We start from the raw sequence: 13,335 nt of genomic DNA, 5'->3' as shown, positions 1-13,335 counted from the left end.
TGGCTGATACATTTATTAATTTTTCTTTCAACATATTTACATCAAGACCACATGCTTTTTATGAATATATTTGGCAGAATATACACTTTTTAGCGTTCCACTGTTTAAGTTTGATTATTGTAATTGAAATAAATAAAAACATTTAATCAAACCGTAAACATGAGATTTTAAACATACAATTATTCGTTTGTTTACACAGAAGAAGCATAAAAACACAGATTCAAAAGCTTTTAATTAAAACCGGGTCCTGTACAGAGCAGAGTTTCATTCAGTAAATTCAAGTACAGTGAAAAAAGTTGTCGGGGAAAAATCCTCAAATTTAACTATTTGCTGTTTACATTTCTTACAAGTGTCAGATATAATTACATTGTTAAAAACAGCACCAGACTTGCTGACCATGCATCAGAGGGTTGGGGGGGAGGCGGACACATCCACAGCCATTTTCAATGAACGGATAAAAATCACGTACACACTCTTTCAAACGCTCACTTGCTCACACACACACACACACACACACACACACACACACACAGTCGTCTCCCCCGTCCACAGTGATTTGGGTCGTTTCCTGTAAACATCGACGAGCTGAAGTTGTCGTCTCGTTGAAAAAAAAAAAAAGCCTCCGTCGAAGCCGCTGCATGATCTCCGAAGTTCTAAGATCCCACTGAAGTCCAGGAGAATCATAACGTCTTCCTTTTGGCGTCGCCTCCTTGGCTTTGACCGACATCTGCGGACGAACACAATCAGGTCGTCAACAACGTCAACAACAGTCACAGAGATGGAATGAGTGACGAACAGACATGCGACATAACGGACGAGAGAACCAACGACGGTACAATGGGGGAGACGAACACCTGTCGGGGGGAGGGGGGGGGGAGGGTCAGAGTTTACCTGAGAAAGCGAGCTGCAAGTGAGGAGGCAGAGCAACCTGAGACCCCGACTGGAGGCTCTTATACAGATCTGAGGAGACAGGACGAGGGAGGGGGGGGACGAGGGAGGGGGGGGACGAGGAGGTGACGGACAGAGGATGGAGGAGGAGAAAAAGGGGGATGAAGCCATTAAACTTCAGGACGAGATGAAGAATGTTTGCACTGAAGTAAACAAAAACTAACGGATGTGTGATGAGACGATAAATGACACACAAAACAAGAACAGCAACGACACACACACTGATGTCCAAATATTTAAAGATTTAATTCAAACGTTTAACAACTTTTAGTGATTCTTAAAGGTAAATAAATTAAATAACTCTAAATGATAGAAAGACTGATATTATAACCATTTTTTACCTTTTAACAGATCATTTAAAAGCAAAAAAATAAAACCATGTTTTTTTATTTTGATTTTATATTGTCTTGTGTTTTCTTTACATCTTTGATGGTTTTGATTAGTCATTTAATAAATATTTTTCATTTAATTAAAATAACGTCAGTTGTTAAATATTCATAAAATGTATAAAAATATATAAAAAGTACACAAATATGAATACCTGAAGTTATTGATGTAAGCATTTAGTGTTTTTATATTATAATATAATATTGTATTTAGTGATATTAATCAGGAAGGAAAATCAGATTGTTTTTACTATGCATTCCTTAATTAAAATGATAATTTAAAGTATTTATGAAATGCATTTAGTCACAAGCTTAAACATAAATTATGGTTATAATGTAAATACAATATTTATTTGGACAAGTGTCTATCCATTAATGGTGTAACCTCATCAGTATTAAAGTGTACATTATTATTACTTATTTATTCACATTTTATTATTATTTAAATTGCTATAACTTATGTCCTTTTCCCCTTAAATCATGGGCGCGTTAGATATACATGTTACCGAGTAAGAAAACATGTTTTTAATAAACATTTCATCCACTGAATGAACTCACTCTGCGTCAGGGCTGAGAACGTGGCGTTGCTACTGGCTGCGGAGCCGCCGGCTGCTGCTCCCGACCCGGCCGTCCCCAGAGGAGGGAGGTTCAGCAGGGGGGGGAACTGGAAAGGTAGCGATACCGGCACCAGACCGCCCAGCATCCCGAAACCCAGAGGGAGCGAAGGGGAGGATCCGAGGAGTCCGCCCGAACTGGAGACCTGTCACAAAAAACCACATGAAGCCACGAGCCTGTCTCTTGACAATGGCGGTCGTCGACACAAACCTGTGGGAGCTGAGAGGAAACCGACACCACCGGTTTGGACCCCTGAGGCGCCCCCGCCAGCCTCTGCCGCTGGGTGGAGGGCGTGGTGATGGGGGAGGCACTGGGTCCCACGTGCTTGCTCATGGACGAGGCGTTTATAAGGCTGCTGTTGGTGGCACTGCTGCTGTTGTTGGGGGTCTTCTGGCCGCCCGAGAGGGTGTAGCTGCCGGGGCCCGGCTTGGTCGTTCCTGCTGTCGCACCTGAGAACTGCGGCCTGTAGCCGCCTGGGGGGCACTTGGCGACGTACTGGTGCAGCGGGGGGTTGGCCTGAGAGCGGGGGCTCTGGGAGACCACCATGGTGGGCGAGGAGGAGGTGATGACGGTGGTGGGCGCGCGGGGCGTGAGCTTGATGATGGGGGGCACGTTGCTGTGGCTGGACTTGGTGAGGGTGGCGTGCATGGGCGTGATGAAGTTGGACTGCTGGGCGCCAGACAGCGAGGACTTGCTCTGCAGGGTGAGGGGCTGCCGCGAGGACTGGTAGGTTTTCGGGGCGACGAGGGAGGAGGAAAGGGCGTGTGGCCGCGACTGGGACGAGGTGATGATGAGGGTGTCGCTCTTGTTATTGCTGCTGAGTTTGATGAGGCCGGAATGGACCCCCAGCTTTGATACGGGGGCCATGAGGGGGGAGGCGGTGGGGGGCGGCCGGGGCTTGACGATCATACCCGAGGTCGGGGTGTTGACCTTCACCACCCCGACGGGTCTCTGAGTGTTCAACACCGAATGTCTGTGTACCTGCGTCGTGCCCTTGACCACCCCCATGGCGTCCACTCGGATGGTGGTCTGGGGCGAGGAGGGGAGGGGGTGAGGTCGAGACAGGGGGGCCGAGGGAGAGGTAGAGCTGTAGTGAGCTGCACTGGAAGCTGGCGTGCCGACGGAGGTCTTCTTCTGCTGATGCTGGACGAGGGGCGACGTGTGGAGGAGGATGGAGGGGTTGGAGAGGGTCTTGGGTCTGTCCGGGGAGGGGGGGCTGTCCCCCTGAGCCAGACCCTTGGCTGCGTTGCCGAGGATGGCCAGGGCCTGAGAGATGGAGTCCAGGGAGGGGGGCACCAGGTCGTCGTCCAGGGAGTCCACGCAGATGGGCTCGGAGGGCGGCGGAGGCGGTCGCTTGACGACCGGGGTGATGGACGCCGTGACGGAGGCGGGCGTCCGCTGGACCCACATCGCCTCCTGAGGCCAGAGACGGAGGTCAGCGACCAGAAGGTTCACAGACAAATCAAGAGTCGGGCGAAGACTGACCTTGGGTTTGGCCTTGGGCGTGGAGACCATCTTCTTCTTCGCTCTGGAACGAAAGCATCGTGAGTGGAGGAGTGTGTGTGTGTGTGTAGGTGTGTGTGTGTGTGTGTGTGTGTAGGTGTGTGTCTCTGGTGGACTCACGTGTAGCCGGTCAAGTGTCCGTGAGCCATGATGCTCTCCTTGAACAGGATCCTGAGACAAACAAGCCACAGCTCAGACCGAAGCACATCAGTGGCACCAGAATATTTTATGGTTAAATATATAACATTTGAAATGAATTAATTTTATTGAAAAGTATTTTTTTTAAACATTGAATAAGTCAAGGGTTGAATTCACATTAGGCCACACTTTTATATTGAATTAAAAAGGCTAAAAATAAAAAAAATATTGAATTAAGAAGATTTATTGTTGCAATTATTGAATTACAATATCAATTTTGTATCTAATAATTAAAATAAAACATTTAAAAAGTTAAATTCAAACACTCAAATAGGGACTCACCGCGCCTGCATCCAACCCTTGGGCCACAGAGTCTTCACTTCCGCCTCCATGAAGGCCTTCAGGTAGTCCTCCACGGACATGGACGTCTTCCCCTCCAGCTCGTAGCAGGTCAGCTTCACCCGGACCAGGTTGCACAACAACACCCTGGAACACAAGCCAAAGCCAAAGCAACCGACGATGATCGTGTTCAATAAATCACTTTTAATATTTGAATGTACTTTTAAATATTCAAAAAAAAAAATCAATATAAAGATTTTGGTACAGTGGTGACAACAGACCGTACCAACAGAGCACCGATCTACTCGATCAATCCGTCACGATCCTCATTTCATCATTAGATCGTTGGATCCCGAGCAAAGGTAAGATTTTCAGATACTTGCAACCGACGGTAGTTTTTACAACATGGTGTGAATTTAAAAGTTTAACAACGAGCGGCTCGGTGCTCGATTGGATTAGTCTTTTCTATTTACCAACACTTTTATATTGACTTTAAAAGGCTAACAATTGTAATATATTGAATTAAGAAAATGTATTTGTTGATTATTTGAATTAAAACATCAAACTGTGTTAAAAATGCATTTTAATTCATATTTTTCTATGAATATACTGTATATGTTTGAGTGTGTGTGGATATATATATATATATATATATATATATATACCTTTATTTTTACAGCTGCAAAATGTTATTTCTATTCTTCTGATGGACATTTTCTTCTTTCATATTTTTTATTTTCTCTGTGTATCATTATATTCACACGGTTGAGCTGTACTGGTTGTTTTATGTAAAAAATTTTAAAAAAATCAATAAACAAATATCTTTAAAAAATAATAATATTAAAAACATTTAAAAATGTAATTAATTTTTTTTTTTTAAAAAGGAAAAACAAATACGATCTTTTTTTTTTCTCTCTTTTTTTTTTAAAAATCATTCACTTTTTGCCAGTTATTCCCTGATGGGGTTTGTGATGAGAGAAGTGGGGGCAACTATTCACTCACACAAACTCCAATCACCCTCTGTATGTTTTGGAGTGTGGGAGGAAACCGGAGTCCCCGGAGTAAACCCAGGCAACACATACAAACTCCTAATAATCGAAAGCGATCCTTCAATATTGCGACGCCACTGATGCCGTCGTCATGAAACTCACCTGATCTTGTCGTCCCACACAAACTTCTTCCTCGGGCCCATCACTCTCTTCCCCGGCTTCTCCTCGTCGTCGTCCTCTGACCCGTTCTTCTCTCCCTCCTCCGACTGATGCCTGAACACACACCACTCGTCATTATCATCCACACACACCGGAGACATGCGGGGTTAAAACTCACTTTGCTACTTTGGCGATGCAGTCCATGTTGTAGCGCGCGATCTGCTCCGGCATCACGCTGCACACGGCCAGCTTCAGCTTGAGCAGCGGCGTGCGGAGACGGTCGTCCTGGATGTTCAGGCTGAGCTTCTTCAGCCTCTTCAGCAGAGCCTCTTTGTTGCAGGGCACGAACGCCTCCAGGTGGGAGTAGACCGCCGCCCGCACCACGGCCGGCTGCTCCTGCGCCTGCAGCTCGATGCTAAAACAAACATTTTTAAATTGAGGAACATCGGAAAAAAACAGGAACTCACTCCAACAGGATGTTGTTCATGTCCAGCGTGAAGAATTTCTTCCTTCCCTCTTCGTCGAACAGCCGGGAAGCCTGATGTAAAGAAGATTGTTAGGGTCAAAGGTCGAGGTGATCTGGGGGCGAAAAGCGGCTCGTACCGATCTCAGGTCGTCGATCCTCTTCAACAGCGGCGCCGGGAGTCCGGTGGGGAGCGGGGGCGGGGTGATCACGCCGCCCTGCGACACGCGACCCATCTTGGGCCCGAAGGCTCCGTTCTCCCCCTGACCCGGGCTGGAGGGCTGCGGCGAGTCCAGCATGAAGTCCAGATCGCCCATCATGTCCTGCAGGATGTCGTTGTTGGCCGTGCCGAGCAGCGAGATGACGGCGGGGTCGGCGGTCAAGTCTGTGATGCTGCAGTCGTTGGCCTTGGACTGAGCGTTGAGGAGTGCGCTGGTGGCACTGGTGGGCACTTTGGTGGTGGTGGTGGTGGTGGGGGGGCGCGGCGGTCCGGCCGGCGCCATGGTTCTCTTGCGCATCTCTTCCTTCTCCCTGGTGAAGCGCCGCAGCATGTTGGCCAAGTGGATCGAGTCCTTCATCAGCTTCTTCCTCTTCTTCTTCTCCGGCCTGTTCAGGGCCGACACTCTGTGAGGGGGGGGGGGCAGGACAAGTTCAACCTAGACCTGGTCTTCATCTAGATAAGGGGCCAGGTGGGCTATTAAATGTCCTCAGGTGCCACATTTTTTAAGGGGCCATCAAGCAAAAGTGAAGGAGAAAGTGTCAACCACAAAATCAAGCTAAATATTGTTAAAATATTATGTTATACAACTTTATTTTAATCTCATAAAAAAAAAAAAATCCCTAAATATGTTTTAAACATTCACTTAAATCTTTTTTTGGGGGGCAGGGAGTTAAAAACAGAGCGAGACTAGCTATGAACAGTAGTAATAATAATACCGTTTCAACATGACCTTTGATCCCATGAGGGCCACACTAAAAAAACTCACCCTGGCTTTGGTACTTTCATCTTCCTCGGTTTCTTCTCTTCCAAAATTCCACCCTCTTGCTTTTTCCTTCGCTTCTTCACCCCCCGATCCTCGCCGTCTTTCACCTTCTGCAAGAAGAAAAGGGTTGTAGCTCCACACGTCGCTGCCTCGCTCAACACACCGGACGGACTGGGATCTACCTTGAAGTGATTATTCTCCGCACTCGCTCCTTCTCCCTCGGAGTCCGACGCCGCTCTGAACTGCAGAGTTCCAGTGTTGATGTAGAAACCCCCGTGTTTTGTCGTGAGGGACGCAGGGACCAGCTCGTCGTACTGAAAACACACAATGTGGAAATTAAGACGGAACTAAATGTTGCGTCAGCACAATTTCTATACTTGAATTGTAAGGAAAAAATTGCAAAAAGACTCTTTAACTTTTGTATTTGGAATCTTGTTTATCAGTTTGCTTCGCATCAATGAAATTTCCTTGCCATTATATTTTATTTTGTGGGATCTTTGGATTGATACTTGGATGTGAGACGAGCTAAGTCCAAGATGTTATACAATGTTCTCTCGTTTATTACGTTCTAACAAACCCTCCACATGAAACAAAACCACTTGGTTTTTGTGGTTTTGTGATGACGGCTTGTTAAAATTTTATACAACAACTTTACCCAACATTGCAAATGAGGTACGATCCCTCTCAGAAATGGAACAGCTTCCATAAAGCTTTGCCGCCCAGCCAACCAATCACAGCTGACCCAACGTTTATGGTCTCCAATACTGATACTTTGAGTAACGACCAATGCCAATTCAGCCAGAAGTATTATTATATTCTTGCCCTATTGTAAAATAACACTGTTCATGCTTTAAATAAATAACAAAAAAAATACTAAATATGGAATTACAAAGTAGGTATTTGTTAAAAATTAAAGTGTTTTGTAGCCTTCCTAGAAACATTTTAACTGTTAAACTTTGGTATCGGGTACCTATAACCCGTGTAAAAATAGCTATAAACAAACTGACAATTTAGTGAGGAACATAAACAATACAGCAAGACTCAGTGAACACAAAATAAAAGATTCAGTGATTATAAATACAAATAACGATATACATTTTCTTGTTTATTTTTATTATTATTATTTATACATGTAGAATATTTACTAGGCCACGAAACCTCTAATTTTTAACCACTTCACGGAATGTCCATCCAACTACATTCTAGGAACAGTTGGCCGTTCTTGTTTTTTCGAACAGCTTACATTCTTTAGCGCAACACTTCTTTAGATACTTAACTAAGTTAGTGGTGCTGAAGCATGACTTCTGTCCTTCTAAAAATCTGCACACATCCACACATCCGTCTCTACCGTTAGCATCCGCTTCTTAACAGACGCAATAGAACATAGAGTTACATGGATCGGTTCCGCTGATCTAACCTTTTTCACCGATACTGACCCGACTTTAAGAGACAGGATGGAACTGATTCCAGGATCGGATCGCAGCAGTCATTTTAGTTTTTGTATAAAAATAAGTAACTTACAGCCTCTGAGTTGTCGATAAAAGGGTCCGTCTCATCATAGCCGAAGCCAATATCTATGAGATCCTGCATCCTGTCCTTTTTCTTTTTCTTCACAGCGTTGCCCTGTAGATGCATTAAAAAAACAATTAAATTACACATTTTCCCATGACAGCAGAGAAAAATTGTGTGTATAAAGACTTACGTATTTGCTTTCAAACTTTCTGGCCATTTCTTCCACCTGTCGTCTCTCCTTCTCGTCGTCGGCAAAGGGGTCGTTGGGGTCCAGAGGGGGCGCTAGTCCTTTTGGGACCGTCGGAGCAGCCGGTTTTACCTGCATAACAACAGATCGGGACAAACGACTCAGAAAAAAAATGGTTTCCAGTTTGATCCAGTTCTCCAACCGTCATTATTTATCGTCTCGTATATATCCGAGGGTCTCAGTGTTGCTCGTAATTCAAACTTATTATCGTTTCTTCAGAAAATGATGACACAGCTTTAGAGCATCTTTACTAGGATCAGATAAGTTGTCTGATAAAAAGCATGATTTAGAAACTTACTACTTAAAGAAGGAAGATGAAGGATGTGGTTTTTTACAATGTTTTGATGATTAAACTGGTGTAAAATGTCATCGTTTATATTGCGGTTGACTTTTTTGTTTGTTATTTAAAGTCTGTTGTTAAACATCACAAACACAAGTGTATCCAGACTCAACAAAGAGCCGAGGGTCGACCGGTGTGTCGCCAGGTTCAGGCCCGTCACGCACCGCATCATCCGCGGTCACCGCTCACCTGAGACGCCGCCGGCGGGTGGACCAGCTCGTTGTAGTTGAACTCGGACGAGCCTCGGTCGCTGGGCTCGCTGAGGGACAGGCTGAGTCTCACGGTGGGCTTCTTCTTCTTCTCCGCGCCCCCCTGACCGTCCACCCCCTGGGAGTCTCCGAACGGACCCCCGCAACCTCCGCCTCCTGACCCGAGCGCACTTCCACCTCCATCTTTCCCAGAAGTGGTGTCGACGGTGGCCTCGTCCTCGCGGCGACGCTTCTTGCTGGAGTCCGGGGGGGTCGTCGTCGCCGCCGCCGGGGTCGCGGTGTTGAAGGTGGAGATGGTGACGAACGGCACTTTCCTGGGCTCTGCCATTTGAACGTCCGTGTGAGAGAACCTAGAGCTGGATGTAGCCGCTAGCTCAGCTAGCTCGGCTAGCTAGCGTCAAAACAAGCGACACAAACACTTTCACGTCCTTTTAACTGTATTAATCCATCAAGGACCGACCCCGGCGCGACCCCGTCACCGACGAGGGACTCGAAGAGTTTAAAACGGCAGTTTTGGGAGCTTCCATGAAAGTGTTGAGCAGCTACCGCCAGGAGCGTTCAGTAGTAGCCATCTTGATCATTATTATCATTATGCTGCTGGGGCGTGCGTATGGAAAGAAAGCGGAAGCCGGGACCGGAAGTGAGCCGGCGCTCGACCAATGGGAGTGCAGGACGAGGGTTTGTGGAACGCCCACCGAACCAACGAGCGCGAACGCGAGGAGACGATTGTTCTGAGCAGGGCGGGAGGTTTGCGCGCACACGCACGAGGAAGTTAAATCCCTCTTTTAAATTGGTTCAGAACTTGAAATCGGGTTTAGGATACGTCAGAGACATGATTAAGGAATTTAAGAAGTAAATGTGTACCATTAGAATTATATTTGAATCTTTTCCAACATATTTTAAAACATAAAATACTTTTTATGCTGTAAAATTGTACTATGGAAATGTTTTGCCATCAAACTTTGAATATACATTTCTAATACCAACTTTATTCTGGGATTTTTTTTAGTTATATACAGTCAATTCTTTAAGTTATTTTTCTGGCATTTATCACCATAAATCCATGACTAAATTCACAGTGAAGTATAATTGCAAATTTCTTACATAGAATAGCCAATTTTAAATGTAGAAAACGCAATAAATTCAGTGCAAAACCAGGCGTAAGTGCGATCGCTTTGCATAACCCACACTAAACCAAAAACAGAATTACCTTTACATTCCTAGTCGATGCATTTTGGGACCTCATGAAGAATTAGTTGCAGAATACAAGTTAGTTTCCTCATATCATGAGCCTCATGTTTGCAGGAACTTTTGTAAAAACACAAGTCGAACATTCGTGTACAAAACACTTTTATTGACTCCTTCGTGACATTTAATTCCAGTCAGACGTGGCTCCACCCCAGTCGGAAGCCTGGGCCGTGGGAGCGGTGGACCAGTCCTCGGTGGGGGCCTGGGCGCTCCAGTCCTCTGCAAGGAGAAGTAGTTTGTTACACAATTGTATAGCAATCTGAAATAAAAAATTATAAGTATTTTAAAGTCATCTTACTGGTCTTACCAGAGTAGACTTCTCCCGCCTTAGCAGGGGCGGCGGGAGTAGCTGGAAGACAGAAAACAGTTTTAGAAAAACACACTTCAGAGATTGGTTAGATCTCTGAAGAAACATCGCCACCTGCTGGGAACTGCTGGATGGGCACAGACGGCACAGCGACACCCTCGGACCAGTCGGCCACCTCGGGCTGGGTGAAGTCGGCGGCAGGAGCGGTCCATTCGCCCTGGAACTCCTCCTTTCCGACGGCCTTCTCGGCGGCAGCCTGTTCCTCCTTCTCGATCTGTGCGGAGTCAACCAGTGTCAGTTCAACCTTCAGCCATGAGGACGAGGAGCAGCTTTACCTCTTCAGGGTCTCTGTAGAAGTACAGATCAGGCATGACCTCCCATGGGTGCTCGCGTGAAATGGTTCCCCTCATCCTGAGGACCTCCCTGGCCAGCATCCACCACATGAGACCCACAGAGTGGTGACCCTGTCATGTCACACAGAAACTGATTAACTTCGATACGATCATCAAACAGGGATGTAGTTTGTTGCGAGACTCTTCCCCTCCCTCCCCCAAGTGGTCTGGAGGGGGGAGGGTAAAAGGTCTAGCGTTAATGTAGCACAAAGCCTACACCCAGTGCCTCATGGTCAAGACAGCACCGGGCTCTAACAGTGTGCACGTGTCAAAAAACAGCCTCCATGTTACCTTGTTGTTGCAGGGGATGGAGATGTCCACGTATCTCAGCGGAGAGTCGGTGTTGCACAGGGCGATGGTGGGGATGTTGACGTAGGAAGCCTCAGTCAGCGGCTGATGGTCGGCACGGGGGTCCGTCACGATCAGGAGACGGGGCTCCCTGAAGGCGGCCTGGATCTGATTGGTGAAGGTACCGGGGGTGAAGCGACCGTGGAAGGTGGTGGAGCCGGTGGACGAGGCGAACTTCAGCACAGCCCTCTGCAGACAAGACGCTTTGTGAGAAACAATTCAGACGTGAGCAGGAGATGTGACCCCATGACTGCTTTCATAGAGCCATAGTTATGTCAAAGATCATAGTAGAAAAAAAAAAAAGTATTTAGCACCATTATTAGTTACTCTTCACTAAAAATGACAAGGTTTTTGGCTTGCTGGCCCACCATAGCCAATGTATCAAAGTGGCCCCTGAGGAAACTAGTTCAGACCAGAGGTGGAGAACTTCATAAAGAACATTGTGGCCAAGGTTACTATCAAACCCCAGTCATGGGACAGAAGTCCTCATGGTGTTAGCGAAAACCGGCCAAATTTATCTCGCACACTTCCGACGCCAAAACACCAACAATGGTGCCCGGTTTTAATAGAGTGCATGACACGACTTCTCAGGAGGATCAGGTACCTGTCCGGTGTTCCTGGAAGAGATGACGCAGACGTCGGCCGGGTTCTCGATGGCGACGATGGCCCTGGCGGCCAGCAGCAGCTTCTCCCAGGTCTTCTTCAGGTTGATGATGTACACGCCGTCACTTTTTCTCTTGTAGACGTAGTTTTCCATCTGGAAGTCCAGGTTGGTACCTCCCAGGTGGGTTCCTGCGGCCAGGAACTTCAACACATCCTCCTCCTTCATTTGAAGGACATCCAGATTTCCGGACATCGTGACCACTTTCCCTGCGTTACGAGTGAGACGGGAGAGCTGAGGTAAAAAGAAACGCGAGTCAAGAACTATTCATCATAAAAAAAAATACAGTCACAATTCAAGTTGCGGTAACATTGTGGCCAAGGTTACTATCAAACCCCAGTCATGGGACATCAGTCCTCATGGTGTTAGCGAAAACCGGCCAGATTTATCTCGCACACTTCCGACGCCAAAACACCAACAATGGTGCCCGGTTTTAATAGAGTGCGTCACGTGACTTCTATTCAGGAAGACCACCCGTCTCTACTGGAAGACTGGTCATTTTTAACTTATTTATTTAATGTACTTTATTTGGGATTTATATTGTTCTTAATCACTTAAAACGAATTATTAAGCTCTACACAAATGGAATTTAGGACATGTTCTGCACATAGCGGTTGACTTAACTTTATTTACATGGTAGAAAAATTCCTAAAACTGGGTGCTACGCTAAAACTTAGTCCTTAAAAACGCTTAATGTTTAGAAATCGTTAAAAAAACTAAAATAATCAAACATTTGATGCAACATTCGCTCTGTTGCGAGCCGCGTGTCATTAGCCAGCGCCAATGCTAGCTATGTTAGCATTAGCATGGAGCTTTAATGGCCGTTTTTGTCTCAAAACGAGATCGACGGCAGCATAAGCCGAGACCATCAAATGATTTAAACTTCTTTTATCGCACACGTCAAAGTTCCGGAGAAGGATCGACGACAATTCGCTTCATATTCGAACATTTTCACTCACCACGAAACAACGCCGTATGGAAATCTGCGCAGGCGGTGAAAAGAGGCCGTTTAGCGGAAATGACGCAGGTTTTATACTCCAAATCCAGGCGTCTGATTGGCTGTTTCGCTACGTGTTGTAGTTCTGATGCACGGCCAGAAGATAGCGCTGTTTCCGCGCCAGGCGCCTGTCCACGCGAAGACCATATTAAGACGTGGAAAGACCATATTAAGACGCAGACTTTGCGCTGAAAGAGCGAGTTTGTTTGCGAGGAATAAACAGTTCTGGGAATAAAAATGTCCGCGGGGTTGAGATTGTTGGATGACAAACAATGTCAAGGACAACAGAAATGAGGCCACAAGAGCACAGACTTCATTTAGACGCGCAGGTGAGATTTAGTTCATACGTGGTTTAGCTAACTCGTTAACTCGTTTTATTATAGTCATTTTTTTTAAGATTCTAGGACATTATTAGAGCATAAAGGCGTGACTTGTGCAAAACTATGGAAGGGTATCTGTAACATCTGATTATTGAATAGTTTTATTTCAAATTATTATTCTTTAAAACGTTGAAGTTGCTATTTTAAAGTCGTTTTTTTTTAAAATACTTT

The 13,335-nt window shown here is 45.9% G+C and overlaps 2 protein-coding genes across 5 annotated transcripts; both read right to left on the bottom strand.

Annotated features, from left to right (window-relative positions):
* Positions 1-215: 215 nt before the first annotated feature.
* On the bottom strand, positions 216-9,476 carry LOC148064804 (ubinuclein-2-like). Of its 3 annotated transcripts, none has more exons than XM_087808670.1 (16): positions 8,812-9,476; positions 8,226-8,354; positions 8,045-8,146; positions 6,706-6,837; positions 6,527-6,633; positions 5,681-6,146; positions 5,545-5,615; positions 5,256-5,492; positions 5,081-5,191; positions 3,933-4,076; positions 3,573-3,623; positions 3,435-3,477; positions 2,160-3,365; positions 1,893-2,094; positions 892-960; positions 216-727 (listed from the first exon to the last, which is right to left on the bottom strand). In XM_087808670.1, the coding sequence occupies exons 1-16, from the start codon at positions 9,157-9,159 to the stop codon at positions 681-683; spliced, it is 3,465 nt and encodes a 1,154-aa protein (XP_087664796.1). In that variant the 5' UTR covers positions 9,160-9,476; the 3' UTR covers positions 216-680. The 3 variants fall into 3 exon arrangements, with proteins under 3 accessions (XP_087664796.1, XP_087664795.1, XP_087664797.1); XM_087808669.1 differs by having other exon boundaries at positions 5,681-6,164; positions 8,812-9,471; XM_087808671.1 differs by lacking the exon at positions 892-960 and having other exon boundaries at positions 5,681-6,164; positions 8,812-9,472.
* A 688-nt stretch (positions 9,477-10,164) lies between these two features.
* rpsa (ribosomal protein SA) lies at positions 10,165-12,837 on the bottom strand. 2 transcript variants are annotated; one of them, XM_087808667.1, is made up of 7 exons: positions 12,747-12,837; positions 11,731-12,021; positions 11,070-11,315; positions 10,722-10,850; positions 10,501-10,660; positions 10,378-10,428; positions 10,165-10,298 (listed from the first exon to the last, which is right to left on the bottom strand). In XM_087808667.1, exons 2-7 carry the CDS (start codon positions 11,980-11,982, stop codon positions 10,204-10,206), a joined length of 933 nt encoding a protein of 310 aa, XP_087664793.1. In that variant the 5' UTR covers positions 11,983-12,021; positions 12,747-12,837; the 3' UTR covers positions 10,165-10,203. The 2 variants fall into 2 exon arrangements, with proteins under 2 accessions (XP_087664793.1, XP_087664794.1); XM_087808668.1 differs by having other exon boundaries at positions 10,387-10,428.
* Between the last annotated feature and the right edge of the window lie 498 nt (positions 12,838-13,335).

The sequence above is a fragment of the Callionymus lyra genome, chromosome 15, assembly GCF_982586985.1.
Source record: "Callionymus lyra chromosome 15, fCalLyr1.hap1.1, whole genome shotgun sequence".
NCBI lineage: Eukaryota > Metazoa > Chordata > Actinopteri > Syngnathiformes > Callionymidae > Callionymus > Callionymus lyra.
Note: the sequence above shows the minus strand (reverse complement) of the source record. Positions and strands in the feature narration are given on the sequence as shown.

Coding starts and splice junctions, on each gene's coding strand:
- rpsa (XM_087808667.1), bottom strand. CDS start 11,982: ATGTCCGGAAATCTGGATGTCCTTCAAATGAAGGAGGAGGATGTGTTG. Junction 11,316..11,730: donor CTTCCAGGAACACCGGACAG/GTACCTGATCCT, acceptor TCTTGTCTGCAG/AGGGCTGTGCTGAAGTTCGC. Junction 10,299..10,377: donor AGTCTACTCTGGTAAGACCA/GTAAGATGACTT, acceptor TTCTCCTTGCAG/AGGACTGGAGCGCCCAGGCC.
- LOC148064804 (XM_087808669.1), bottom strand. CDS start 9,159: ATGGCAGAGCCCAGGAAAGTGCCGTTCGTCACCATCTCCACCTTCAAC. Junction 3,366..3,434: donor CGCCCAAGGCCAAACCCAAG/GTCAGTCTTCGC, acceptor CTCTGGCCTCAG/GAGGCGATGTGGGTCCAGCG. Junction 961..1,892: donor GTTCTCAGCCCTGACGCAGA/GTGAGTTCATTC, acceptor CTGTCTCCTCAG/ATCTGTATAAGAGCCTCCAG.